General features: G+C 41.7%; 1 protein-coding gene across 7 annotated transcripts; it reads left to right on the top strand.

Moving 5' to 3' along the window:
• Nucleotides 1-1,025: 1,025 nt before the first annotated feature.
• Nucleotides 1,026-26,286, top strand: NFE2L2 (NFE2 like bZIP transcription factor 2). Of its 7 annotated transcripts, XM_072341269.1 has the most exons (7): nucleotides 8,821-8,966; nucleotides 9,179-9,372; nucleotides 9,934-9,979; nucleotides 20,673-20,942; nucleotides 21,112-21,204; nucleotides 21,821-22,000; nucleotides 23,807-26,192. In XM_072341269.1, exons 4-7 carry the CDS (start codon nucleotides 20,676-20,678, stop codon nucleotides 25,013-25,015), a joined length of 1,749 nt encoding a protein of 582 aa, XP_072197370.1. In that variant the 5' UTR covers nucleotides 8,821-8,966; nucleotides 9,179-9,372; nucleotides 9,934-9,979; nucleotides 20,673-20,675; the 3' UTR covers nucleotides 25,016-26,192. The 7 variants fall into 7 exon arrangements, with proteins under 7 accessions (XP_072197367.1, XP_072197368.1, XP_072197372.1 ...); XM_072341268.1 differs by lacking the exon at nucleotides 9,934-9,979; XM_072341272.1 differs by lacking the exons at nucleotides 8,821-8,966; nucleotides 9,179-9,372 and adding an exon at nucleotides 15,365-15,412 and having other exon boundaries at nucleotides 9,963-9,979.
• Nucleotides 26,287-26,565: the final 279 nt, after the last annotated feature.

Below are 26,565 nucleotides of genomic sequence, written 5' to 3'. Positions count from 1 at the left end.
TACCTGGATGAATATTCAGATAAGCAGCCACATTAAGGCACAAGCAAGAACCAGGAAATATAAGACTGCAGAGAATCATGGAATCATAGAATGCCTTAGGTTGGAAGGTTCCTGCCAAATCACCCAGTTCCAACCCCCAGCCATGGGCTGGGTTTCCAACCACCAGATCAGGGCCCAGAGCCCCATCCAACCCGGCCTTGAACACCTCCAGGGATGGGGCACCCACAGCTCTCTGGGCAACCTGCGCCAGCACCTCACTGCCCTCTGAGTAAAGAATTTCCTCCAAACACCTGACCGAAATCTCTCCTTTTTTACTCTAAAGGCATTCCTCTTTTTCTTATCACTATCAGATAATGTTAAACGTTAGTCCCTCTCATGCCTAAGAGTTCACTTTAAGTGCAAGAAAGCCACTAGCAATCGAGTTTTCTTCTAAGGCAGTGCCGTGCCAGAGGAACATCTGACCGAGGAGCACTGACACCCGATAGGATGGGCATTTCCATGACATGTCCCCAAAGCATCACGGGAGAGATTCGGGTCTCTAAATCAGCCGGCTGACACACGCACGCCAACGATTTCGACACCCGTAGTATTAACGGGGGTTACAGTACAAGAAACCACAGATACCAGGGAATTACAGCGCTCTGGGATGCGAGCTTGGTGTAATAGGAAAGCACGTGTGGAGGACGCAACCAGAAAGAGTCTGGAAAGGTATCTTTAGTACCGTTGTAGCACACTGCCCGTGGCTCGTAGCCGTGCTTCGAGACCGGACTAATTACGTAGAACACGAAAAGAAGGGGAAACCACACACCTGGGGACGTACCGCCGCAGTGCCCGCACCAAGGCACGGACAGAACCGGCCGTAGCGCCGCGCGGCGCTGCGCGCACTCCTGACAGAAAAGCCAGCCGCTCGCGGTGCCCGGCGCCGTGGGAGGGTCGCGTCCCCGGCACCGCCGCCGCTGCCGGGAAAGGAGCCGCCTCCGCGGGCACTGCTGAGTGGCTGCGCCGAGGCGGGGCGGAGCGCGGCGGTCGCCGCTGGCTCGGCCCGGGCCGGGCCGTCCCCGTCCCCAAACAGCGGCGGAACGAGAGCGCAGACGGTGCCGGCCGAACCGCGACAGCTCCACGCCGCCGTTCCCGAGCCGCCGCCCCGCGCCATGGAGATCGAGCTGCCGCCCGCCGTGCAGGTGAGAGCTCCGCGGCCACAGGGCGGGCGGGAACCGGGGCTGCGCGCGCCCCCGCTCCCCCTCCCTTTTGGCCCGGCCGTTGGGGAGGGGCGGGGCGGGCGGTCACGCGGCCGGCGGGGCACGTGGTGGCGCCCCGTCCCGCCCCGGGGGCAGCGCTGAGTCACGACGGGGGCCGGGCCCCGCCCCCTCCGGTACTTTCCCCCTTTCCCGGGCCGGGGTCTTTCCCTGCCCGCTGCGCAGTTCGGGGCCAGGTCAGTCAGTGGCGAGGGGGGAGCTCGGCCCGGCCCCGCCTACTTGTCCGGTTCCTTCTTGAGGGCCTCCCGCTGTCACGCGGCCCTAGTGGGGGCAGTTGCACAACCGCGTGTTTCCCGTGTCGGGTCGTGGGGGTGCGGGGCGAGAAGGGCGTGGGGAGGGCCGCGGCAGCGCTGTGAGGGGCGGTGGGGGCCGCGATGGAAGGGGCCCCGCGCCACTCCGGCGTCTGCGGCGACTTCCTCTGTGTGTGCCGGGGCGACTCTTGTGGCTCCTCCTGTGGGACCACCTGTCCGCGTTGTGCTGCTCCAGCCCCACAGCCGCGGATTCTGTCAGAGCTATTCTGGAAAGGCGCTGTATCTTTAGGTAGCTAATTGATTATCTTTTATTCATTGAATGGAATGCTGGATGGGAGTCTTTTGGGATGTTGTCTATTACTAGTGACACAGGTGTCAAAACAGCTGAGGAAAAACGCGCTGGAATGTGAGTCAAAGTGTTTCAAGTCAAGTTCACAAAAGCATTGTGTACTCGTAATTGGTTATTTCTTTAGTAAACTTCAAGGTACTGAAAGGGTTGTGCCTGCTGCTTCTAGCCTTGTAAGACAACATGACATACTCATCAACTCTCACTAAGCGCTGAGCCTTGTGAGAAGGTGAGCAAGATTACTTTCTCATGTATGTTGCGTTTGCACTGAGCCCTAAATGTGAAGGCCGTGTAACCATGTACTTGATTATCTGCTTCAGTGCGTGGGTTTTTCTACCTAGAAAAGAGTCTCTAGTTCTGTTAGAGGTATCCCTTTAGTCTGTAGGGCTTTGTGCAGGTATTAAATGTCTGTTTTTGTGACATACTACATAAGGTTGTCTAGTGAATGGGTTGATTTTCTGTTGCCAATGGCCTGTTCTTTCCACATGACACCGATCATGCAGGAAGTGACAAATGAGTGCACCAGTCAGGCCTGGCAACAGGCCTTCGATGTGTTTTTTAGCTCAATAACTATTAAACGTGTCTGTTGATAGATTAAGGTATCTATATAGATACCTATTTGTCCATCTATATATGTAGGTACATTTCAATATCGGAAAGCATCTGTGTTTTTTGTTGGTCTTTCGGAAGGAACTGAAGGAGCTGGGTGGTTCAGTCTGGAGAAGGGGAGGCTGAGGGGAGGTCTCATCACTTCGTACAACTGCCTGAAGGGAGGTTGCAGTGATAAAGGTGCTGGTCTTCTCTCTCAGGTGATGAGAGATAGGATGTGAGGAAACTGTGTCAAGTGGCACCGATGGAGGCCAAGATTGAATATCAAGAACGTGGAAGGGGTGGTTAGGCATTGGAACAAGCTGCTTGGGGAGGCAGTAGAGTTGCCATTGCTGGAGTTATTTAACAGACCCGTGGATGTGGTTTAGCGATGGACTTTGCGATGTTAGGTCAATGATTGGACTTGGTCTTAGAGCAATCTTAATGATTCCATGAGTCCTAAAATTACAGACAAGTGTGGTTGAAGTAATGAGAATATTACAAGCTCTGTCTTAAGTAGAAATGCGTTTTTTAGACCCTTGGTTAATTCTGATGAGCTTACCCTGCTTATCATGCTGCACTGAAAAATCTTTCCTCAAAACTTCAGAATATCTTTCAGTTAAACCAGTGGTAGATAGAATGCAGTGCAGTACCTGTGGCTGAAAGAAATGTAGACTAATAAAAGATGACCACGAGAATCCTTTCAATAGAACAGCTAATTGGATGTTTTATTATTGTAGTACATACCTATCGTATGGACGCTGTTCTGTATTTTGTCTTTAAAATGCGCTGAGAATTTACATTGCATGAGAAATTGTTTGAAATACAAGGAGTTGGTTGCATTTGAAAATGGGACTTGAAGAAGCTTGTGGTTAGAACTCAAAGTAGGAGAGCACTTTGGCTTTGGAAGTTGGTGGGGTTTTTTTTGGAAAAATATGTGGAAGAGACCAAACAGGGACGAAAAAGAACATTCAGTATAAGCAGAGAGCAGCTGGATGATCTCATGTGCTTTAAAGAACTTGAGACGTTTTTATAGGAGTGTGTGGGTGGTTGGGAAGCTTTGTGTATGTTTCCCACCAGAGTTCATGAGCAAGAATAAAATTTGGCTCATTGTCCGTTACTTTTTTCTTTCTTAAACAGAGAAAAGCAAAGAGAGTGTAACGCTTATCCTAAATGAGAATACAGAAGGTTATGTGTCACCCTGACAGCCAGATCATTGTTAAAATTATCAGATTATTATTAGCTATTGTTGCCCCTGAATACTTTTTTGAGTTCTTACAAGTTTTCTCTTCTTTGTCTTGAATTTGCAGAGCAAAATGCTGTCTGCTGCTTTCGTGATCCTGGCTGAAATTTATGTAGCAATGGCACGTTGAGCATTCTTTAATATTGAAGAAGTCCCTGATACTTCTGTGCAATATGCTGGAGTTTGTGAGATCACCAGAAGTGGAAGGGGCTAAATAAGATATCTGTTCTTTCTTTTCCCCAGTCAAGTCTTTCATTTAATTTTTCCTTTTGGTAGTTGCCAAGTTATGTTAGATCTGGTCCTCCAGAAGAAACAACAAACCCCAAAACAGCAAAACCTGACACAGTTTGTCACTGGAAAATGCTTACAATGCATTGGGTTTTTCTAAAAGAGAGTGAAAAAGCATTGACTGCATGTCCAGAAAAAGGTCAGTTTACATGAGGCAGAAGGAAAGAATATCTATCTTTTATAGACTTTCTATACAAAGTCCAGATGAGAAGAGTAGAGGACACCAGCTGAACCCATGCTTTTAAAACCAGGTGTGTCCTTCATTGAAAAGAAGGAACTTTATTTATTTTCTATCTAGAACGTTGCTTATTTCTTTTTTTATTTTCTTGGAAATTAATAAAGATAAGCTCTAAGATGACTAAACCATTCATGAAAATTAGGCTAATTTGTGAAAGTATGATGTATTTGCTGTAATTGTGCTGGCTGAGATTAGTGCAGAACAAGTCCAGGCAGGAACCTGTTGGCATGAATTAAATATTAATCCTCTGCTACTGTGTTTGAATTCCAGCCAGGCAAAGCGCCCTCCAGAGTCCCCAGGTTAATCACCTAGTTAAAGTTTGTTTTGGCTTCCATCTCATTCCAACCCTAAGTAATCCATTATTCTAATAAAACACATTCCTAGTGAACTTAAAGCGGTTGCAAGTGTGTTCAGTTTTCTGCTACGGGGCATTATATCCAAACAGGACTTTGTGCCACAGAATTCAATCTCAGGTGAAAGGAAGAGAATACAACGCAGGGGTCAGCTAAGTTCTTTTCTGCACTAATCTAGTTTAACTGGTTTGGGGAACAATTCATCTGCCATTACGCAAGTCTTTTTACGTAAACCAATGAGAAGTCTGGTAGGAGTAGTTGGAAGTCATGACTTTAAGGCTGTTTTATCCAAAGATGACTTATATACAGCAGTAAACTGAAATTTGTTCAGGGTTGCTCAACAGTTATAGCTTTATGGTGTATTTGTTTGTTAAGGTAAACTATTAAAGCATCCATTAAGAAATGAAGCCAGCAAAATTATCAGTAGTGTATAAAACTGCTAAAACACGAAAGCTTTATTTGAAATAGATGCAGGTGAACCATGGGATCATGGAATGGTTTGGGAAAGAAGGGAAAAATTCAGTTCATCCAGTTCCAGCCTGCTCCCAGGGGCAGGGACACCTCCCACCAGCCCAGGCTGCCCAAAGCTCCATCCCTCTTGGCCTTGAGCACTGCCAGGAATGGGACATCCACAGCTCCTCTGGGTGTGTAATTCAAGTAAAGATAGGCTTTGTGTGCTCTTGACTTTACTACCTGGTTCCTGTTCCGTGTACATGAAGAGCAGTAATCCTACTAGCTAGCCAATGGTATGGTGCTCAAGGCTCTCTTGAGAGTAAGGGCAGTATTATTTCTCTACAGCGCAGTAAAGAAGGAAGAGCAGGGACCGTTCTTTCTCAGGGTTTCTTTGCTTTAGAGGTTGAGTATCCTTTCTTTTTTTTAATCACCATTAGAAACAGCAAAGCATGCCATTTTAATATTAGTTTAATTTTACTGTAGTATACGTAGCCCTGCAGTGCCTGTTTCAAATAGAAGCAAAGTCTCTCAGAACCAGAATTGGCTCTGTTAATTGAAATAAGTATTAATTTGGTTATTCAAGAAATGTGCAAGACATGGTAAGGGTAAAATATATATATATATATGATATATATCATATATATATGATTTGAATCCTTTGGAAAAGAGGATTTCTCTTCATTCTGTGGAGCCTCTTCTGCTTCCCATCTTCAGCCTTTTTTGGTAAAATACTCACTCAGTTCTCTCTGGCCAATGCTGACTTTTGCATGGACGTGCTATGTGTTTGTACGTGAGCTTTGTGTCTGACTGCAAATTTCTACTGTACTGTTCACTTTTAAAGGGTTAATTTGAGTATTTTGATACACTGATCATGGAGATTTTGGAAAACTTATAAGGGTTAATAACTGCATTAATAACTCATAGTATATGGTAAAGCTAGTGTTTTTTTGTCAGCTCTATTGGTAATCCCCAGTGCAAGTACTGGTTGGCAAGGCTGTATTAAAATGGGTTTAACGTTAAAAAAACAACAGCTCCCCCCTCCCCTCTTCAAAAATAACAAAACCTTAAATGGGTACATTTTATATATCTGGCTGAATTTTTTCATTAGCTCGATTTGGATTTCTGACTTTGACCTGATTACCTGCAGGTTTGATACTGAGAAGAAGGAATATAAAATAAGGTTTATTTTTAGTTAAGTAACTGTAAAAGCACTGTGACTGTAAATGTTTCCTATCTTTCCAGTTAAAGTAAATCGTTTCAAGAACGATGTTTTTGTTGTTGATGCTGTTACAGTACTGAGATAGTTGAGACCTCCCACCCTTATAATTGTCTTGTGGAGTATTAAGACTTTTAATCTAAGTTCTGTGGTATTATTATGAGCAATGAAATTAACAGAGGAGAAAAGAGAAGAAACTTCTTTTAAGTTTGGTGTTGCACAACAAGTTATGTAAGATCAGTTTGAGACGGTCACTTTCAAACCTTTTAAGGAAGTATCTTCTGTATGGCTATGGAACATAAAGATATCAATTTTTCCTCCCTTGCCTTCACCTCTGCCTTGCAGTATCAAACTTTTATTGTTGTTTGCCGTATTGATATTACATGCTGTCTTTGCTAAGTATGAAAAAATTCACTCCTGGAGACTGCTTGCAAAACGAAGTTTGCATGCTTGGAAAATTGACTCAGAAGGAGCTTGGTCGATAGTTTGCCTTTAAGAAGAAGTTTGTTTTGTGATTAAGGGTGTGCCTGTTTGCTGTGTTGGAAGCCTGTGCCCACGAAATGTTGAAGCAGCTACTTTTCTACAACAGAGTTTTATGAAAAGCTGCTCTGACTTTGATTTGCTTCCTGCTCAGGTCATCATGGCTATTTAGCCATAAGGAGCTAAGGCAGAAAGATCCAGGAGGGGAGTGTTGCTTGCGTGAACCCTGGGAGTACTATTGGTACCTCCCCGCTTTATTGTTATAGTTACGAGTGGAGCGACTCCTGCATTGCTTTGGCTATCTGAAGGTCCCTGCTGGAGTTCACCAGCAGCACATGGTTGCTGCCACTGGTGCATGGCTGGTCCCAGTGAAATGGCTGGTCTTTGTCGGCTCCAGAGCCGGTGTTCACTTCAGTGTCACCTGGGTGCTTGGTCGCTTCTTTCTGTCTTCAGGAGTTGCTTCCTTGAGTTAAGTCCTGTTGGGTAAGAAGGCTGAGCTCTGTCTTAAAGCAGGGTATTTCCAGTTTGATTGCGTGCTCTGTGCTACCAGATGCATGCCCTGCAGTCAGTTGGGCAATAAAGTGGTGGGTGAAAGAGGGTGGTGGGGCTGGGCTTTGGAGTCTGGAGCAGCTCAGCTGGGTAACAGCTTTTCAGGAGCTTCATCACTAGGAGGAGAATGCAGACCTTCATTGTAGAGAGGTCAGTCAAGGTGTCTCGGTGAGCATCCTAGCTCATTCTATTAGCACTTGTCTTCACCATCATTGCAGAAGCAGTGACCGATACGCTCCAGTGCAGGTGATGGAGTCACTAAGCGTCCTTGGAACAAGTGTGCTGTAGATACTGGTGCAGTCTTCTGTGATTTATTTGACATGAGGTACATGGATGTATTTTCTCAAAGCTGTTCTACATCGTTGAATTATATTGACACATTCTTTTTTTTCTAGTGTAGCTGGGCCTTGAGCAGGTCTGTGTGTCAGCTGAGGAATTTCTGGGACATTGTCCCACTGATCCTTAAAAAAATAAATCAAACTTGAGACTTCTGAAGTAAGTAGGATTGAGGATGAAAATGAAATACAGAAACAAAATGGTAATTTCAGATTGTTTATGCTAATTTCCTTGTCTATGGAAACGCATGTCATGTTTAGGTGTCTCATACCTGTGAATGCTGAACCACAGCAACTTCTGTCATTCTGCTTTGTAATTTGGTTGGGGCATTTGAACTAGAACATGATAGAATTAGTGGTTAATTGTTTCACTACTGCCAATTGTTGTGACCTGGTGGACTTTTGTAGCATTTAGGAATGTTTTCCAGCATGATTTGTAATCCTTTGTCGCTCACTTTAAGAATGTAGTCAGTGTGTACCACTTGGGAATCCTTGTCATTCAGTAACTGGTGTGAGCATCTCTAGGTATCACATAATCCCTCTAAGCTTCTTTTTGCTGGTAAAATGAAGAATGGGAGCTTCTTAAAAAATTAAATTGTTAATGGGGTTGTAACAAACGGCTGAGATATTTTAAACTCTGAAAATCGTAAATTCTGAAAATTAGTCTATTACTAAGGCTGGAGCAGTATAATAGTTTTGAATCCAAACTTCAGCTTGGGATGGGAGGTTTTGGTAAACTGTGCTTGTATGTGGCAATTTACTCCTTGATATCTGACTGTGTGAGTAGTGATTTATCTTAATGAGATATTGGTCTCTCATTGTCTAAATTGATTGTAGCGTAGAGAAATTGTAGTCTTGCAGTTTTTACTTGCATTTTGCTGTAGTCTGATTATCCAAGTATTTACTGAGGCATGAGTAAGTGAAGTGTTTTGGGCAAAGACTAAGAACTACTCAAGACCCAAACCTGACACTTCGGCATTCCATATTTTGTTGTTTTTGTGGTCTTTTTTTCTTTCCCCAAGTGATCAGCGATCCATTATTTTTCCCTTTTGATTAACAAATTGGTTTTAATTGTATCTGGAAATGGAAATGGAAAGCTGTTCAATTTTCTGTAATGTCTTTTACTGGAAAAAGTCGGCTACAAATGCTGGTTTTAATAAGAGTCCACTTTAAAAAAAAAAAAAAAAGCCCCACAACTTATTTTGCCTCACTGGGGCACTTGGCACACGAACTTTAATTTGGCAGCAGATATGCAGGGCAGTTACACTTATGTTCTGCACTGTCCTTCAGCTGCTGATAGATAGCCTGCAGTGTGCTGGGATGTTTCACCCTGCTCTTAGAGATTAGAAGCTTTCTTCAGAGGCAGCAAGGTAAGTCTGTTTCTTCTCAACCCTTTTTGCCCTCAAATTGGGAACACTGTAAAGAATTTCCCTTTCAATTTGTTATCCCAGTTAGCCTGACTTTTACAACAAAACCCACCTGTTACTTAAATGACAGTTAGTGTAGCTGTCCCCTAAAGCCCTGGTACAAACGGCGTGCAGAAAGAGACAAAAAAGGGTAAGCTTCCTCCTTGAACCCCCAGGTATGAGGAAGAAGGTGCTTTTTCGCAGAGCCAACAAAACAGGAGGAACAAATGGAATGAATTATGAATTTTGAACGTTGTCGCTGGGGTTAATCTGCCATTGGAAGAGCTTTGCCTTGCCTTGTCACCACCTCTTCTGCAGTGAATTGGGAGTAACATGGTGGCAGAGAAGAGGAACGGAGAGCGGAGAAAAGGTATAAAGGTACCTTTGGCACACATTACAGGAGGCATGGAAGGACTTGTAAGGGTATTTAATCTGTCCTTCAAAAAAAAAATAAAATGATTGTGATTACGCAGGTGCAAGGGAAAGGACGCAGTTTGCAGAAAGATTCTTAAGCTGAGAGTATGAGAACATTTTGTTTTCAAGTATTTTCTTTTACTGCACGATAAAAGACAATTTGCTATGCTGTTTCATTGGATATAGAATAATTAAACCTGCAGTACTTTTTTGAAGGGTTAGGGTTTAACTCTCTTCCTAATTCCCTTGGCAACCTGTCATCTTTATCAGCGTTCAGCATTTCCCTTTCAGAAGCTGCAGTGGAATACCTTATCGAGCTGCACCTTGTGGCCACGGGAGATAAAATGTTGCAGCTCTAGAAAATGTCTGAAATGCTGGTGTTGCCCTCCACATGGTTTGTGCAGAGCACTGAACCAGCATGTGCTAAAGTTTTTAACTAAGTTAACATTTTTAAAGCCACATATTTACATAATAAGTGTCCAAGAGATCAGCTCTGTGTTTTTTTTTTTTTCTTCAGACAACAGATGCAGTTATTAACTAAAAATAATGTTTAACAGACTGTGGTGAGTGCCTTTGGTTTTAAAATTTCTTGGTTTTCTGTGGTTTTTCTGCAAGCTGAATACCCTTGTCCTGTGCCTTCCTTCCCCCCAACTATTTAATGCTTGCTTGCTTGTGGGTGGAATAAATGTATCAGTGGGTTCATTATTTATGGCAAACAATCTTGTTTTGGTCATCATTGCTGCTGATGGTGCATACGAGGAAAAGTGTGTCAGAGATTGGCCTGTACCTTGTTTTTCAGGTACATCTGTCCGTTTAATCATGAGTCTGAAGGAGGCAGCCCTATTATAACCATCTGTACAGGCTGTAAACCAGGGAACTGTTGATCTGGGTGGAAGGACAGAAAATTATCAGTGGTTGAGTTTGGAGATGGTGGTGTTCTTTTGAGGGCACAAAGAATTATTGTGTTTATAGAATTTGGTAAGAGTTGTAAAGCCATTTACCTACTCTGGTTCAGATCTTGGAAGATGAATTGGCTCATTTTGCTCTCAGAGTTTGTAATTTGAGAGCTACACGTGACTTTAAAAAGCGAGCGGTAGATTGCACAATGCAGATAGCTTCACTTTCTTATATGGTGTTGTTCAGTTCCTCAGTGGATTTACTTTTTTTTCAGCAGAAGCTGTTATGTCCATATAAATGATAAATTGGCACACAGACACCTGACATGTTGGCCCTTCTTGATCTTTCTTGGTTTGGTTGCTTAACCGTGTGGGACTGACAAGTTGAAGAGTTTCCCGAAACATTCCTGGGGATTAATGATTTTTAGAGATTGCTTTTTGCTGATAAGTTTGTGAATGACAGTACTTAAGAAAATGAGCAAATAAAATCTATCCTTGCCTCATTGTATTGAGAAACAGCTTCCATCATGTATCTGTGTGTGGCTGAAGGAAGGAAAGTAGCTGTACAAACTCCCTTTGTAGAAAGGTAACAATGATTTCTATGATGCTTCATCTAAATCTAGAGGGAGCATTTTGCTCAGCAGTGCTTCGTTGAGCTGTGTTTTATTTACTGAATCTTTTCTGTAGTATGTCATTAGTGAAGGTTGAGAGTGGTGTCAAATAAACCGTGTAACCATGAATTACTTTGCTGGAAGGAAAACATACCATGCTAGGCATGCATCCTCAAATCTGTTAAGATCTTGTGTCTAGTGATGAGTATCTGGATAGCAGTGTGTTTGGGCCCTTTCTGTTGTGGTGGTTTTTTGTTTGTTTTTTGTTTTTTATTCGCCTATAGAAACACTCAAGAAGAAGAAGAAGGGGAGGGGGGAGAAGGAAAATGAGCTATGGTGAACTTTTCTCTCTCTTCATCATTTGCTTAAGGGTTATTAGAAGTACATGGTTGTCATCTAATTTCTGTAATACACTATTACATTGAACAGCACTCATTTCTTTATTCACAGCATGCACTGATGCTAAATGCCCAGCATTCATTATCTGCATAAATCATGTAAATGAAAAGTACACATAAATTGCAAGACTCTGATCCACAAAGGTATTTAACACCTGTGCCCCACCGAGGTCAGTGGGAGGTAGGCAGTGAAGCTTCCAGATGTGAGCCACAGCACACATAACATGGCACAGCTGGCCACCTTTGGAGCAAGAGTTGCATTCCCCAAAATGTAACCATGTAGTTGTGGAGTGTGCATTATTGTGTGTTGACTGGCGTGTTTTCTGGAATTGAACAATATAGAGAGTGGGTCTGACCAGGCTTGAGTGCAGTTGAGGAGCACTATCGTACAAATCGAGATCACAGAAGTGCTTTTATGTAAGAGTTAGAAGTACCCCGTAGAGCAATGGCAGTTCTCCCCTGGTGTCCTGGCTGCTCCTGCAGACTGTTTGGAGGGTGAGCTGACATCCAGTTCTGCCTCAGAAACAGAGAACTGAGGTCTTGTCAGATGGCACGATCTTCTTTCTGTTTACTGAGTGTTTTTGTTTAATTCTTAAGAGCATACAGTGCCTCATTAGTGTTCTCTAAAACATTCTGATTTTCTTTTTCTCAGGCTTGTATTCTTTTAAGTTGATAAGCTGTTTGGTGAGTTCTCAGGGTCTTGAGAGCATCCTTGCTCTCTGTCTCAGCTTTGTTAATAAGCATGGAGGAGGTGTTGTGGTGCAGCCTTATGGATTAGCTGTCTGTTTTGGTGAAGGAGGGCTGATGGACGTGTGTTGGCACTGCAGATAGTGAACCTCTGTGCTTTTCTAGCCCACAAAGACATTGCAAGTGCTTGCCCTTGCAGTTTGGCTCATGAAAAAACAACAACAGAGTTGCTTGTGAGATCAGAGGATGGGAGCTTGGTGAGACATGCTTCTTGTAACACCAGAACATACCAGTTGTCATGTAACTGTAGTAACCCATCTGGTGCCTGTCCCTATAGCTTGGCCAGCCATTTGCTAAATGACAGCTAAATGGAGGCCTACCAGTAAGATCTCAGTGGAGTGAAAACTTACAGCTCAAGAGTATAAATAATCATTGAGTGTATTTTGATCCAGAACAGATGCACTCTGTTTTCATGTTTGGCTTGAAAGTACTTTTTAGAAAAGCGTAATCCTAGTGAAATCAAAATAGTGGCTAAAAGGTTATAACCCAAGGTTAACGCAACCTAATAAATGTTATTTACAGTTTTATTATGTCCTTTACTCTGTGTGCATCTTTTCTTCCTGACTTGTTTCAATGGTCATAAGAGTGTGCTATAATTTGTCTGGATCATGCTTCTCAGATGACTGAGCCATTATTATAAACAAATCCTCTCCTAGATAAACTAATGAGTAGTCTGTAGCAGTGTCCACACATTGTATGTGCCTGGCTGGGTTCAGCAGAATAGCCTGAAGGTAATCATTTAACAGGTAATTGTTTCCCAACTACTGTAGGTTCCCTACATAAAATGAACTGGGCAACAAAGGCTTCAGTGTTCCTCTGTCTGAGTGATCAGCAGTATTTTCAGATAAAAACATACAGCTTTTACGTTGTTTAACTGTAGGTCAAGAATTTGTTGTATAAATTGCAAAATTCATCAAATGCCAGTTTTCTTACAATGAAATTTTAACCTGAGAGACAAAAAGCAAAGCTCTTAATGTGACCAGTATTTCCTGAAATGAAATAGACTTCTGGCTGCTATTTGAATGCCTTTCAAAATGGAGTAACACAGTGCAACACACAGCGATTAGACAGCAGCGAGAAGTTAAGCCACAACAGAATCACTCAGTTTACTTGCTGGGGCAGCAGGGCAGAGTTTTGTTGATGGATCAAACATGTAAAAACAAATACACGGCCTAACCCACTCTTTTATAAAACGATCCCATGTTTTTTGCCTGCCTTCCAATTTCATTATGCAACTTGTGCAATGGATTGTAACTTGTATGCATACTCACTTTGTGTGCTTATTGACTTAATCATTTTGTAATGCTGCTGATGAAAGAGTAAAGAAATAGCAAGTAAATGACTGTTAAACTGAAAGAGGGATTCAGAATTTCAACAGAAGGGACCACAACACTTGTATACCTGCCAATTATACTGTGGGAAAGTGATGTTTAGATTAACATAATATAATTATGATCTAAAGGGGAAAAGGGAAGAACGAAAGCCATCAAACTAAAATGGCAAAGCAATGAAAATATCAAAGATGCATTGCTTTTGATGATGATGTTCTGGTAAGCAGCCTGGGACTCCAAGAGATTTAGGATGAGCTATGAAGAAGTTTTTAGCAGCCAGGTTAGTGCTTATAAATATGGGCACTGTTAGATTTGTAAAGCAGAGTTTGTTGTCATTGGCTTTCAGCAGTAGACTTCACTCTCTTTTCCTTTAGGCTAGGGCAGAAATAGGGAATGGAATACAAGATGGATTTGGCCACAGGTGCTAGAGAATGACATTGAAAAATAAAATACCATACAAAGAAAATAAGTAGTGATGTCAGGTTTAAGACTGTTTGCACACTGCAAGCCATGCAAATGAGATAGTGCAGTTGAGCTGTTTTTCATTTATTTACTGAATTTTTTTAAGATGTTGAGGGGCAATTTGGCCCCTGATAATCATGTGCTATATGTTAAACTCAATTTATGTATTGCTGCTTTCCAAAAATTGATTTAACAATTCAGAAAAACACAGCTGCTTCTGAAGCTTGTGAGAGGGTGCCAAACAATGTTCTGCAAAGGGATCTGCAGCGCTGAGGAAGAATCGCCTCCTCTGTTGTACCAGAAATGGATGCCTCATGATGCACGTGTGCCTCGCTGACTGCTGAGCCAGCAGCAGGACACCACTCCTGGTGCTGCACCCTGGGCTAGAAGGGACTGCTCTGTGGTGTTTGTACACAGTCTGTGCTGAGTGGCATGGAGGTGGAGACAGATTGATTTTGTAGAAAAAGAGAAAGCTATTGTCAGGGTAAAGCAGTTATCTGCCATTTATGTCCCTTCTTTTCCTTCTCTTTGCTATCCGTAATTGATTGTTTCTCTTCAGTCGCAGTGGTCTTGCTCTAGTGCAGACATGCCAGCATTAGGAGTTTGCAGCTTTGGGGGTTGGAATGGAGGTAGGCCTGCACATGCATGACCATGAACATCCTAAAACATCTGTTCTTTACTGCAGTTACATTCTTGCTCATTTTATACTCTTCAGGCTTGACGAAAGCTGTATTTTCACTCCTGGAGAATACGTGGGATATAGCTTGTTCCTAACAGTTCGGAAAGCTTGCTAACCATAGCATTCGTCATATGGGAAAACCATCAGAGCAAAACCAGGTCTTACAGTTGTAGCCTTTGTTAATAGCATTCCTAGAAGGTGCCAGTTCAGGTGAAGTACAAAAATTGTTTGCTTCTCAGGGTAGTTACTTCTGTTGTGTTAGGGGCAGTGCAATGGGCTGTATGTCCTGAACTGCACTTGCAGAGGAAGACTCATTGCAGCCAGTCACTGCTTGTCCCACTCCTTGTTAGAAGAATCACAACATTCATGGAAACTTTCTTAAGAATGCTGAACAGTTCAGCCAAGTAGTTTTTAAACTGATTTGATTCATAAGAGTAGATTCTGATAATTTGGCATTATTAGGTGAGCCTGCTCAAATACAGTGGGAGCTACAGTCTGAAATATGAGATGTATGTTAGGAGAAGACAGAGGCTAAACACTTCTAGCTAATGAAATACCAGAACTTCACTTCCTGTCCTGGAAAAACATTCTAGAGATTTCTTTCTTGAGTAAGAAATTAAATTTGCTTACAAATATTTATGTTTCAGAGACTGAGCTTATTTCATATGTCTCTGCTGGGGCAGAAGAATGTCCTGAGAAACATGGCCAGCATTTTTTAGCTGGCTTATTTATATAGACAAGGAGTGGAAATTCTCTCATGGCATTTGTTCTGTAAAGCTTTATCTTTCCAATCCTTTTAAAGTCTTTTTTTTTTTTTTCCCCAGGTAAGCCAGCCTTCTGGGTCTTAAAGAGGCTGCCGACCAAGATATCAGGTAGCCATATATTAATTAGGGTCAGTAAGAGCAAATGAGCATTGTGAAGCTGAAGTAGGCAGTGTTCAAGCAGTTTTGATTTAATGTCAGGCATACCTCCACCCAAGTGCATAGTTTGTTCCTTTACTGCCTGCAGAAGGTCTTGGTGAAAGCTGCGGGACAGCAGGCAGCTCCACAAGATGGTTGGGGCCTTGACCTTGAGGATCCATGAATCACGGGTTGTTGTCTTGTGGCTTTGTTTGAGAGCTGCCTGTTCCACTGAATTTCCAAATCCTAAACCGAGACATCTAATATTGAAATTGAGCCTCTCTGCCTTCCAGCGTAAACAGCATATGATACTATCCTTTCCCTGTTCTTAAGTGCTGCTCTTCTCTCAGTTTGTTCACTCAAATTCCGTTCTTCATATTTCCAGTTGTAAGGCACTGAAAATTGTGGCCCAGCTTTCAGATCTCATTCTATGTTTGTCAAAAGTAGTGGGGCTGGGATAATTTTATCTGCTTTCTGTGCTTTCCCTGAAGCAAGGGACTTAGGTGCCTGTGATTGTTTTTGCTCTGTAATTGACTTGCAGTTAGGTAAGTAGCTTACCTCGATAGAGAATTCCAGTATGGAAGATCTGGAATACTGAAAACAAATAATTAATTATGGTGATTTCAGAAATCATATGAAAAAAATAAAATGATTTAAAAATCATGCTTGAATAAAATCATTTCCTCTTGGGGATGATGAAGGGAAGATGTTCAGCTGTTGTTCCCACTGCTTTTCTAAAGTGGTAAGAATGTTTCCAGTTCCTCTTAGTCTTGCTTTATTATTTAGTCTCCTTCCTTTCATTCTTGTCCAGGAATATTTTAAGGCCTTGATCTTCACTTCCTGTGTGGTACTTTGAATACAACAAAAATGTGAGATGCTTTTTGTCCATTCCTTTCCCTTCCTGGAAAGCAAATGGGAAATGAGTGATGCTTTTCCAAGTTCTTTCTGTAAATAAGCTACAGACAGGAGTGCTTTCTTACCTCTTGTGGGGTTGTTTTCTGCCCTTTCTGCTGGATTTATTCACCCTGGTGTACGGAATACTTTGTCTTCTTTGAAATAGATTCTAATGGATTGTAGGAAACCAAAGAGCCGTGACACGGAAGGATGAGCATTCTGTGGAAACTAGGGAAGTCATTCTATGAAATAACACAAAACCTGGGTCTCTTCCCTTTGTTTACCCCACTGCAAGTGTGTTCGCTTAGGAGCGATAAGAGTTAATTGTCAAACTTTACAATGTAGTGGGAGATTTTCTCATAAAATGTGTAACAGACTCTGCCCAGATGGCAAATGCTGATATGTAAATCTAAAACATGAAAATTTCCATTGGGGGCCAGATGGTGGCTTAATGTGAATTGTTTAACATTTATGTGTATCTTATCAAAACTGCCTTTATAAGTCCAAACTAAGCTGTCGATATGGTGGGGAGAGCATATCACTAAATGAACAGAAACGCAAATGATGAGTGCAAGGCACCTCTTGCTATCGTGGATGATGGGAAAGCAAACCTTGTCCTTCTCTGCTGGGAAGTGCCCCGTTCTTGGAGATAAGGCATTCAAGGCTGAGTTGGAGGGGACCTGGGAAGCACTGTGTAGTGGTTGGCAACCTTGTCCATGGCAGGGGGTTGAGGCACAATGATCTCTAAGATTCCTTCCATCCTAAGCTATTCTGTCATTATATAGTCATGTTTTGTTTACAAAATTGTGAAGGAAATGGGAGAAATAAAATAAAACTGCTGTTCATCTTCAGAGGAAAAATACTAAAAGCGTGCTATTCTTCAAGAAGTTTTTATTATCATTATCCAGCATTTTTAATAAGTGCCTTAATGTATTTCCTTTCAAAATAGAGACTGGGGTTAAGAGGGAAAGAGCTGAGCCCAGAGCAGGGGGAAGCGCTGCCCATGAAATCCCTCCTGCTGGCAGCTGTGTCCTTGTGCTGGGCTGGCTGCTCTGGCCTCTCACTCCTGCCAAGGCGGCCACTTCCTCTGATGCAATCCAAGAAATTACACAAGGAAGGGAGGAACAAACGGATGCTTGTGGGTTCAGTCACGAGGGCCCCTTGGAGCACTTACAGTAAGCAGCCCTGGTGCTAGGGAGGCGGGGACTGGAGCTGTGAGAAGTAGTGCTTGACTGCTGCTGGCCAACCTACCACAAGGCTCTCCACTACACGCTATGCATTGGGTGCAGATCCCTGCTGCTGCCTCCTTCCTAACCAGCCTTCTCCACCCAGCAGGTTGTGTTGAGTCATCTGAAAATTAGAGGGTGGCTGTTGCACAGGCAGAAACTGAAATACCTTTTAGTGGCTTTGGAAACACTGATTGCCAAGTACATGGTCACTGTGTGGTGCTTTCATGGTGAAAGGTAAAAATACTTCAGTGATAGACCTAGGAAAGTGCCTGCACTCACCTGTGGGTACATGTATTTGTCTGTGTTGTTGTCAACAAGGCTGCGAAGTAATTGGAAGTGGGAGGCTGAAAGAGCAAAATTGCAACATATTTCTATAGACTGCAATTTCTTTTTTAGTCCTTTGCTGTCCCTCGTGCCGGGGCTGTGAGTCACCCTTCTGTGAGTCACTGGTCAGTGGTGGCTCCATTAACTTTGACCTGGGGCCTTGGCCTAATGCCCGGCACTTTTTATTTTCCTGACAAGGGCAGTATCACTGAAATCATTGGCTGAAGTTATAGATAAATGTTCAGTAACAGGTTATATTTAAATCAACGTGCTCTGTGATGGTTTTAAATATTAGCTTACTGAACAGGAGAACACTTCTTCCATGTAACTTGTTCATATGAAGAGTAATTATAGGAGCATAGAATTTTTCCAAGCTGAAAATAGCAGTAATCTTTTCCAGTTAGGTGGTGATTACTAAAAGCAAACAAGCCTTTTCAGCTTACAGTGCCACAAGACAAATAGATTTAGAAGTCACAATAAAAAAAGGCTCCTGACAGGCATTTGTCCAGAGCAGAGGTGCAGCACTGCTTAACAAAGCCACAGATAAGATACAGGGCTTAATGTGGGCCCTTGAGAAACAGTGACATTAAGTCAGTGCTGCGCTATTCCTCAGGCAACAGCCCACGCATCAGGTGTGTTCAGTTCATTCCAGTTCCACACGCAGAGCTGTGCTCCCAAAGCAGTGTGCAGCTGCAGTGGTGCCCACGGGTCCCAGCCATGCACAGCACCCAAAGCTGTGTGTTTTGGTGGGGATATGCTGTGTGGCATAGCCTGGCTTGGTGGCTGTACGTGAGGGTTTTGCCCAAGGCAGCATGTTTTTCTGCTCAAGGAAAAAGCATTCTGCGTTCCGTACCTTTTTTTGGATCACTTTTGTATTTTGTGATTTAAACCGAAACCATGCAGCACTTCTGCTATTTTTGTGCAGTAATGTGCTGCATCTCGGTGAGGCAAACAGCTCTGCTAATTTGCAACCTCATGCATTATACACACACAAATCTTTTGAGTAGCATCTGTAACAGTGCCTCGTAGATGAATAATTCAGAACTGAGCCCTAAAATCCAGATCCTGCAGTTTTATCCAGAGCATATTGCAAATGCTTTGAGACTAGGAAACAGTTTAGAATCTGCTGCAGAAGGAGACAGTGAGCAGCTGGTAAACTACTGGCCCTTAATGAATCTATACTATACTGCAGCATCTCCAATTACCGCGGGACTTAATTAGTTCATTTTACCCTCCAATCTGGAGAGACCAAACATTGTCTTGGGCAGCCACTGCAATTATTTCAGCTTCTTCATTGCTGGCCATTAAAGCTGAGTTCAGTCTCTCCCAGCAAGATATAATAAATATGTCTTAGGTGTCAGGATGCCTGTGTTGTGTTACGTGGGTATTACATGGAACTGCCTGATTCTAAAAGAAAGTAGGCTTTTATTTTTAGTGACCAGTAGAAGTACATCATGTAATGTGCATGTATGAGCACAAATGGCATTGCATTGTTAATGAAGAGATTATGGTCTGCTCAGATGTGGACTCCCACTAAAGCCATCGCTGCTGTACAGAAGCAGTCATTTTGAAAGGCAGTGGGATGTGGCGTGTAGGTTACTTTGCTTCTCTGCCTGAAAACACTCTTAACAGAGAAGGGAATGTTTAATTTGATATGGTGGAAAATTTAATGTACCTTGGGTGTAACTGCTCACTGAATCAGTGAAGTCCTGTTCAAGTGAGATATGATGTTTATATACTCGTCGTTGCAGTGAGTTGTTGGACTCCTTTCTCAGCTGATACAACAGGATGCAAGAAAACAGCCACAGGTTGTGCCAGAGGAGGTTTGGGTCTCACATTAGGAAGAATTTATTCATGGAGGGTGCAGTCAGGCACTGGAATGGGTTGCTGTCGTGGCTTTGGCAGGAACAGAGTTAATTGTTGGTTGATGATTTCTGTGTGGTGCATTCTTCTTACAGAAGAGTCCAAACTTCAGCACCGAGAAATATTGTTTGAACAGCATAAAAATATGAAAAATTGCTCAGAGCCCAATTGATTAACAAAGTTTGACAGCTCGATACATGGCTTATACTCAGCTCCAAACCAGTCACACTTACAACGTCAACTGAAATTAAGCTTGGAATTGCAGATTTTTAGTGATAGTCTTAATAATTTTGCCGAGCACTCCCGTGATGCTGTGTGAGGTGGGGACTTGGAGCCAGGTTATCCTCCGGCTCTGTAGCACTGTTCTGCTGATCTTAAGATTCATACTTGACGCCAGGATGGACCACAAATATTTAAAAACGCATTCTGAGTATGGTTATTGTAGCGACTCAGACAACTCCTTGTGATGTTCTTAGTCAGTTTTTACAATTTAATAAGATTATACTGAAAAAGAACTACATGGATATACTTAATTTCTGTTTTTTCTCTTTTATATCGTTTTTTGTTTATTTGTTCGTTTTTTACTTTCTTACTGTAATGTGACACAATATATTGCTTCACATATTCTATGGGATAACATAGGAAAGAATACTAACTGTCTAGTTCGTGTGTTGCCTTACCAACTGCAACAAACTGCTTAGTTTCCGTGACCCAGTGTGTGGGCTGCAGCAACCAAACCTTCAGTTCACACACTTCAGGAAGGTCATATGGAGACATATTTCATTTAGACAATTTTGTAGGATTAAGAGAATGAATCTCACTTACATGAGTCTACCTGTTTAACGCAGAATTTAAAAGCCTTATTGTTTTAAACCAGTTCTACTGGGGAGGAGGCTTGCTTCAAAACGGCATTTCTATTACAGGACATGAACTTGATTGACATCCTTTGGAGGCAAGATATAGACCTTGGGGCAAGGCGTGAAGTTTTTGATTTTAGTCAACGACAGAAGGAGTATGAACTCGAGAAACAGAAGAAACTTGAAAAGGAAAGACAAGAGCAGCTCCAGAAAGAGCGGGAGAAAGCCTTGCTGGCTCAGCTGGTGTTAGACGAGGAGACAGGTGAATTTGTTCCAGCTCAGCCAGCTCAGCAGATTCAGTCAGAAAACGCCGAACCACCAATCAATTTTTCTCAGGTAAACTCTGATTGTGTTTGTGAGTGCGTTTAAAACTCTTTTTTCCATCCACAGGAAGGTGTAATGCTAGTGGTTGCCTAAAATGAATTTGCATTTGTTGCTGTAATGGAAGATTGTTCAGTTATTCAAAGATGCAGTAACATTTTTTTTTCAATACTTTCCTGTTTAGAGCACAGATACTTCAAAACCAGAAGAGGCCTTGTCCTTTGATGACTGCATGCAGCTCTTGGCAGAAGCATTCCCGTTTATAGACAACAATGAGGTAAGCGCTCAGTGCAGCGGTTACACGGGTTGTGGTTGTGTGCCAGGGGATCGGTTTCCTATTTTCTCATACCAGGATGTGGCTGCACTGAAATATTAATTTGTGATACGATTTGAGTGCTGTCCCCAAGCCATCTGTAACTGGAATAAAGCCGTGTTGTGGGCTTGAACTAGGGCTGTATCAGGAGCAGGTGGCATGGCTTGGTGCTCTTGTATTCCTTGTGCTTACTGAGTCCTGCAGGCCGTTTTACACTGGCTGATGGCAGTCAGGCCAGTTACTGCAAGTAGCAGAGTTTTGCAGTTTGTTGCAGTGAGCTTAGTTCAGCTCTCTGCAGTTGGTGTATTTGGGCTGCTTTACTTTGATGTACAGACCCGGACTATTTGGTGAGTAAAAATAAGCCCTTCATCATTCATTTCATACTTTTTCCTATTTCTGTCCTTAATGTGAAATAATGTGAAAACTCCTTTCATGGGAATACTTTTTAGATTATTTCATTATGTACAGTAAATGCTTTCATTAAGAAATGCCTATTTATTCTGTAGAAATGGTAAAACAGCAAAAACGGGTTTTTGCTTTGGAAGATTCTAAGTATACGTTTGTTTGTTCAACACTCCAGGCTTCTCCATCTGCATTTCAATCACTGGTTCCTGATCAGATTGATAGTGACCCAGTCTTCATTTCTTCTAATCAAACTCAGCCACCCAACTCACCTGGTATAGTTCCACTTACTGATGCAGAGAATATGCAGAACATAGAGCAAGTTTGGGAAGAGTTGTTGTCCCTTCCGGAGTTACAGGTAAAACTTTAGTATAATAATCATCTGGAAAAAAGTAATATTAGCAGGGTATTCCAGCAGAGTATGGTATGCCAGGTATGAGGTACAAGAGCAAGTAAGAAAGAAAGTAATATATTGAAGAATTTATACTAGGAAGGAAATAAGTCTTTATCAGGGCGCCTTAGTAAAACAGTGTATCTTCCAAATCAGAACTTCATCATGTTTGACAAATGATTGTTTGCATCTGTACGCAACCTGTTACAGCACAACCATGGTGGAAATAGGAGCTGATTGAAAATAGACACTTCTGAATTATGGAACTACAGCATAAATTGTTTCTGCAATCATTATTGTAAATGAGTGTTTTTTTTCCTATTATTTAAGTGTTTTAAATGCAAAAGTAATCATATACTATTTACATGAATTTTATCTAAGAAAAGGGTTTGTATAAATAATAATAGAATGTACAGATAGATATCTAGCTACACTTGGCTCTTCTGTTTATCTCATTTAACTATTTAACTACATATTTGTTGGTTGAAACTAATCATATAATGTACATGAACTGAGTATTTCAAGGGAACAATAGACAGCTCAAAATCACTGAGTTGTACATTATAGAGGGCATCTAGTTGGGTTTTTTTAATCTTCTATTTCCTTTATCTAGTTCTGACTATTTAAAAAGGGGGGGGACCCCAACAGTAGTGGGAACCTTATATGTCCTGTCACTCTAATTTTTCCCTTATTCTTTTTCTATATTTCAAATTTTTCTTAATTTTCTTAGTCTTTACTACTTTGGTATGCCTAAAAGTCCCTACATAGGTAGCAAGGAGGACTAGCTTTGAAAAGGCAGCTGAAAAGATACTAAGAAACCAAGCCAAAACTGTCTGTTAATTCTGTAGAGTGACTGAATAATCTTCTGATTGAGATAATTAAATTGAGGCTATTGTGATCTACAAACTATGTTTAAAAGGGAATAAAAGAGCTCTCACATTCAAAGCCTTAGCTTAAGCTTTGTATACTCTCTGGTTAAATAGTCAGCGTGTGAACCCTCCTTAAGAGACACATAAACACTGCAGTAGTTGCTTAATTCTTTGGGGACAGCAGGGACACTTCAGCTTCAGTTAAGAAACTGCCACTCTTTTGGAAAGAATGTTAGTTTTGTAGCCAACAAAAGCCCATCTATGTAAACATCTTAGATACTCACACTACTGTTAGCCAGCTTTCCTAGAAGCGTATGGGATGAGTTAACATTAATAAGGGTTCACACTTTTTTTTCTTTTTTACTTTCCAGAGAATTACATTTCTGTGCAATTTCAGTGAATCCTAAAATGAAGAAATCATCACATAAAATTGAAGATGGCTAAAAATAGTTTGCTGTGAGTGCTCAGTAAGCCTCATTCAGTAATCTTAAATTTACTGAAGAGGAGCATTACTAGCATGGATGCTTGTGAGGAGTTCAGACCTGACAGTTCCAGAATCCCCACTAGCAATTTGGTAGAACAGGAGGGCTGTTTCCATGTATCAGTGTGTTGGAATGGATCTCTTCTTTAGCACCTTGCTATGAATTTGAGAGGCTTTGCTGTCATATTCCAAATAGCTTTGTCCAGGATAAGTTGCTTCATACTCTGCTTAGATATCTGTTCTTTTTCCTAGATTGTCACCCAATAGTGCAATTATGTTGTATTCATCTAGGTTACAGCAGTATTACAATACCCCATGTACATGTTAATGACTAAAATAATTAATAGTTGTGAATTCTATAAAAATATTTCATGATCAGTTGGTCTTGTGTTGCTAAACCCCTCTCTTACGCTTCCCATGTAGTGTTTAAACATTGAAAATGACAACCTGGCTGAAGTAAGCACAATCACGAGCCCTGAAACCAAGCCAGCGGAGATGCACAACAGCTATAATTACTACAACTCGTTACCCATCATGAGAAAAGATGTTAACTGTGGTCCAGATTTCCTGGAGAACATCGAGGGCCCTTTTTCCAGCATTTTGCAGCCAGAAGACAGCAGCCAGCTGAACGTGAACTCTTTAAATAACACATCAACTTTGAGCTCTGATTTGTGTGAGGATTTCTATACCAGTTTTATTTGTGCAAAGGGGGACAGTGACACAGTAACAACAAACACTATCAGTCAATCACTTGCAGATATTTTAAGTGAACCTATTGATCTTTCTGATTTCCCACTGTGGAGAGCTTTTAATGATGACTACTCAGGAACTGTACCGGAGTGTAATGATTCTGACTCTGGTATTTCACTGAATGCAAATTCTAGTATAGCATCTCCTGAGCACTCTGTTGAATCATCTACCTGTGGAGATAAGACTTTTGGTTGTAGTGATTCTGAAATGGAAGACATGGACAGTTCACCTGGGAGCGTGCCACAGAGCAATGCTAGTGTGTACTCATTGCGGTTCCCTGATCAAATACTTCCTTCTGTGGAGCCAAGCACTCAAAAACCCAGCTTACAACGTATGAACACACCAAAGAAAGACCCTCCTGCCGGCCCAGGCCACCCTAAAGCTCCATTTACAAAAGATAAGCCTTCGGGCCGTCTTGAAGCTCATCTCACAAGAGATGAGCAAAGAGCAAAGGCTCTGCAGATCCCTTTTCCAGTGGAAAAAATCATCAATCTCCCTGTTGATGACTTCAATGAAATGATGTCTAAGGAGCAGTTCAGCGAAGCCCAGCTTGCACTTATTCGAGATATACGCAGGAGAGGCAAGAATAAAGTGGCTGCTCAAAACTGCCGTAAGAGAAAACTGGAAAATATCGTGGAACTGGAGCAAGATTTGAGTCACCTAAAAGATGAGAAGGAGAAATTGCTGAAAGAAAAAGGAGAGAATGACAAAAGCCTTCGTCAAATGAAAAAGCAATTAACCACCTTATATGTTGAGGTGTTCAGCATGCTACGCGATGAAGATGGAAAGTCTTACTCTCCTAGTGAATACTCACTGCAGCAAACTAGAGATGGCAACATCTTCCTTGTTCCTAAAAGCAGGAAGGCAGAGACTAAACTTTGAAGAGCAGCACGGCTGGCTGGTGTTCTTCGAGTTACTATTTTTGTATCGTTATCCTAATAGCCTTTACTGTGAGGTGGAATGCAGAATTAGGTAATATTTTTCAAGTAATTCTATGCAATGGTGATTTGAAAATTAATAGTTAAGTTTATGAAAGGTGCGAGTTCAAAACTAATAGTGTAATGCAGATGTATGTATGCAAATTTGTAATCTCACTTTTATAACAGGCATTTCCTTCTTTTAGCACCACTTTAACTAGTTTCCATACATGTGTAAATATTTAAAGATACCGTATTTATATACTGTTCTTATCTCCTGTTATATTCATAGATTTGATATATAAGAATAATTCTAGCCTCTTAAATGTAATTTCTTGCAATACAAACAGAATGGCTTCTTACTCTTTTGTAAAAGAAAAAAAATGCAATAGCGTTTGTTTCTGATTTTTCTTATGCATTTATAAATGCTTTATATTTAATATATGATTCTAATTTAGTGTCAAGTCGATACTCATTGTTTGATTTTTGATTCATCTTACCAGTTCATTACACTTTTTTTTATTATTATTATTTTTTACATCATAGGCATTTATTTCCCCGAAGTAGGTTATGTGCTGATTCAGGTACTCTCACTGGTTTTCCAAGGATAAGTCTTCATGCAACAAAATACACTTAACAAGCAGAGGCGTATCGCACAGCATTGTTAGCATTCTTAATGCTTACCATAATTTTAACTACCATTTGGAAGGATTGCATGACAAATTTGTTTCAGGCCTATACTAACTTAGTATGTTTTTCTCTCAGAACACTATTTATTATCTCGTGATGAGATCTCCTCCAAAGGCATTAGAATCTGTTTAATTAAAAGCAGTGTCAGCATTACGTATTTTTTCCAACTAATAAATTCTTTATACCTTTCACTAATTATTATTGGAATTCATTCTGCATCTCTGACTGATCAGCAGGCACCTTTTGTCACTGCTGTTCTGTCTGAGGTCATGGAAAAAGATACCCCAACGGCCGAGCACCGCGCTCTGTGGAACCTGGGCTCCGTTTGTTGAAAAAATGTTGTGACTTGTGAAGTTATAAGAGGTGAAAAATTGGGCAAATAAATCACAGTGTTTCATTTACTCCTCCGCTGGACTCGTTGTATTTGATCATCGTGGATCTTTCTAAAAACTGAAAATATGTAATTTGAAATACACATTGAACTGAACGTTAGAAACTGCCTCATCTTCCCTGCAGAACTTCTAATAGGAACATGTTTTTTCTGCCATTGGTGCTGTTTCGTTATTATTTTAGGTGTATTTTGTTACCGTGCTCACATTATTTTAGTACACTAAGCAGCCAGCTGGTCTGCAAGTTTTGCTAGACCTACTGAACAGTCCTCTAAAAAGAAGCTCATTATTTTTCTCAGTTAAAAGAGCTTGCGGCTATCAGCCTTGCTTCCCACGTGAATGTGTTGTGAAACTGCAGATGCAGGGGGCAGGGCTGATGTTCCCAAAAGAGGAAGGGTAGGGGTCTAGGACGGAAAGCCCTGGTTTCGATGAATAT

Source organism: Excalfactoria chinensis, chromosome 7 (genome assembly GCF_039878825.1).
Source record: "Excalfactoria chinensis isolate bCotChi1 chromosome 7, bCotChi1.hap2, whole genome shotgun sequence".
NCBI lineage: Eukaryota > Metazoa > Chordata > Aves > Galliformes > Phasianidae > Excalfactoria > Excalfactoria chinensis.
This window is presented reverse-complemented; position numbering and strand designations above follow the sequence as displayed.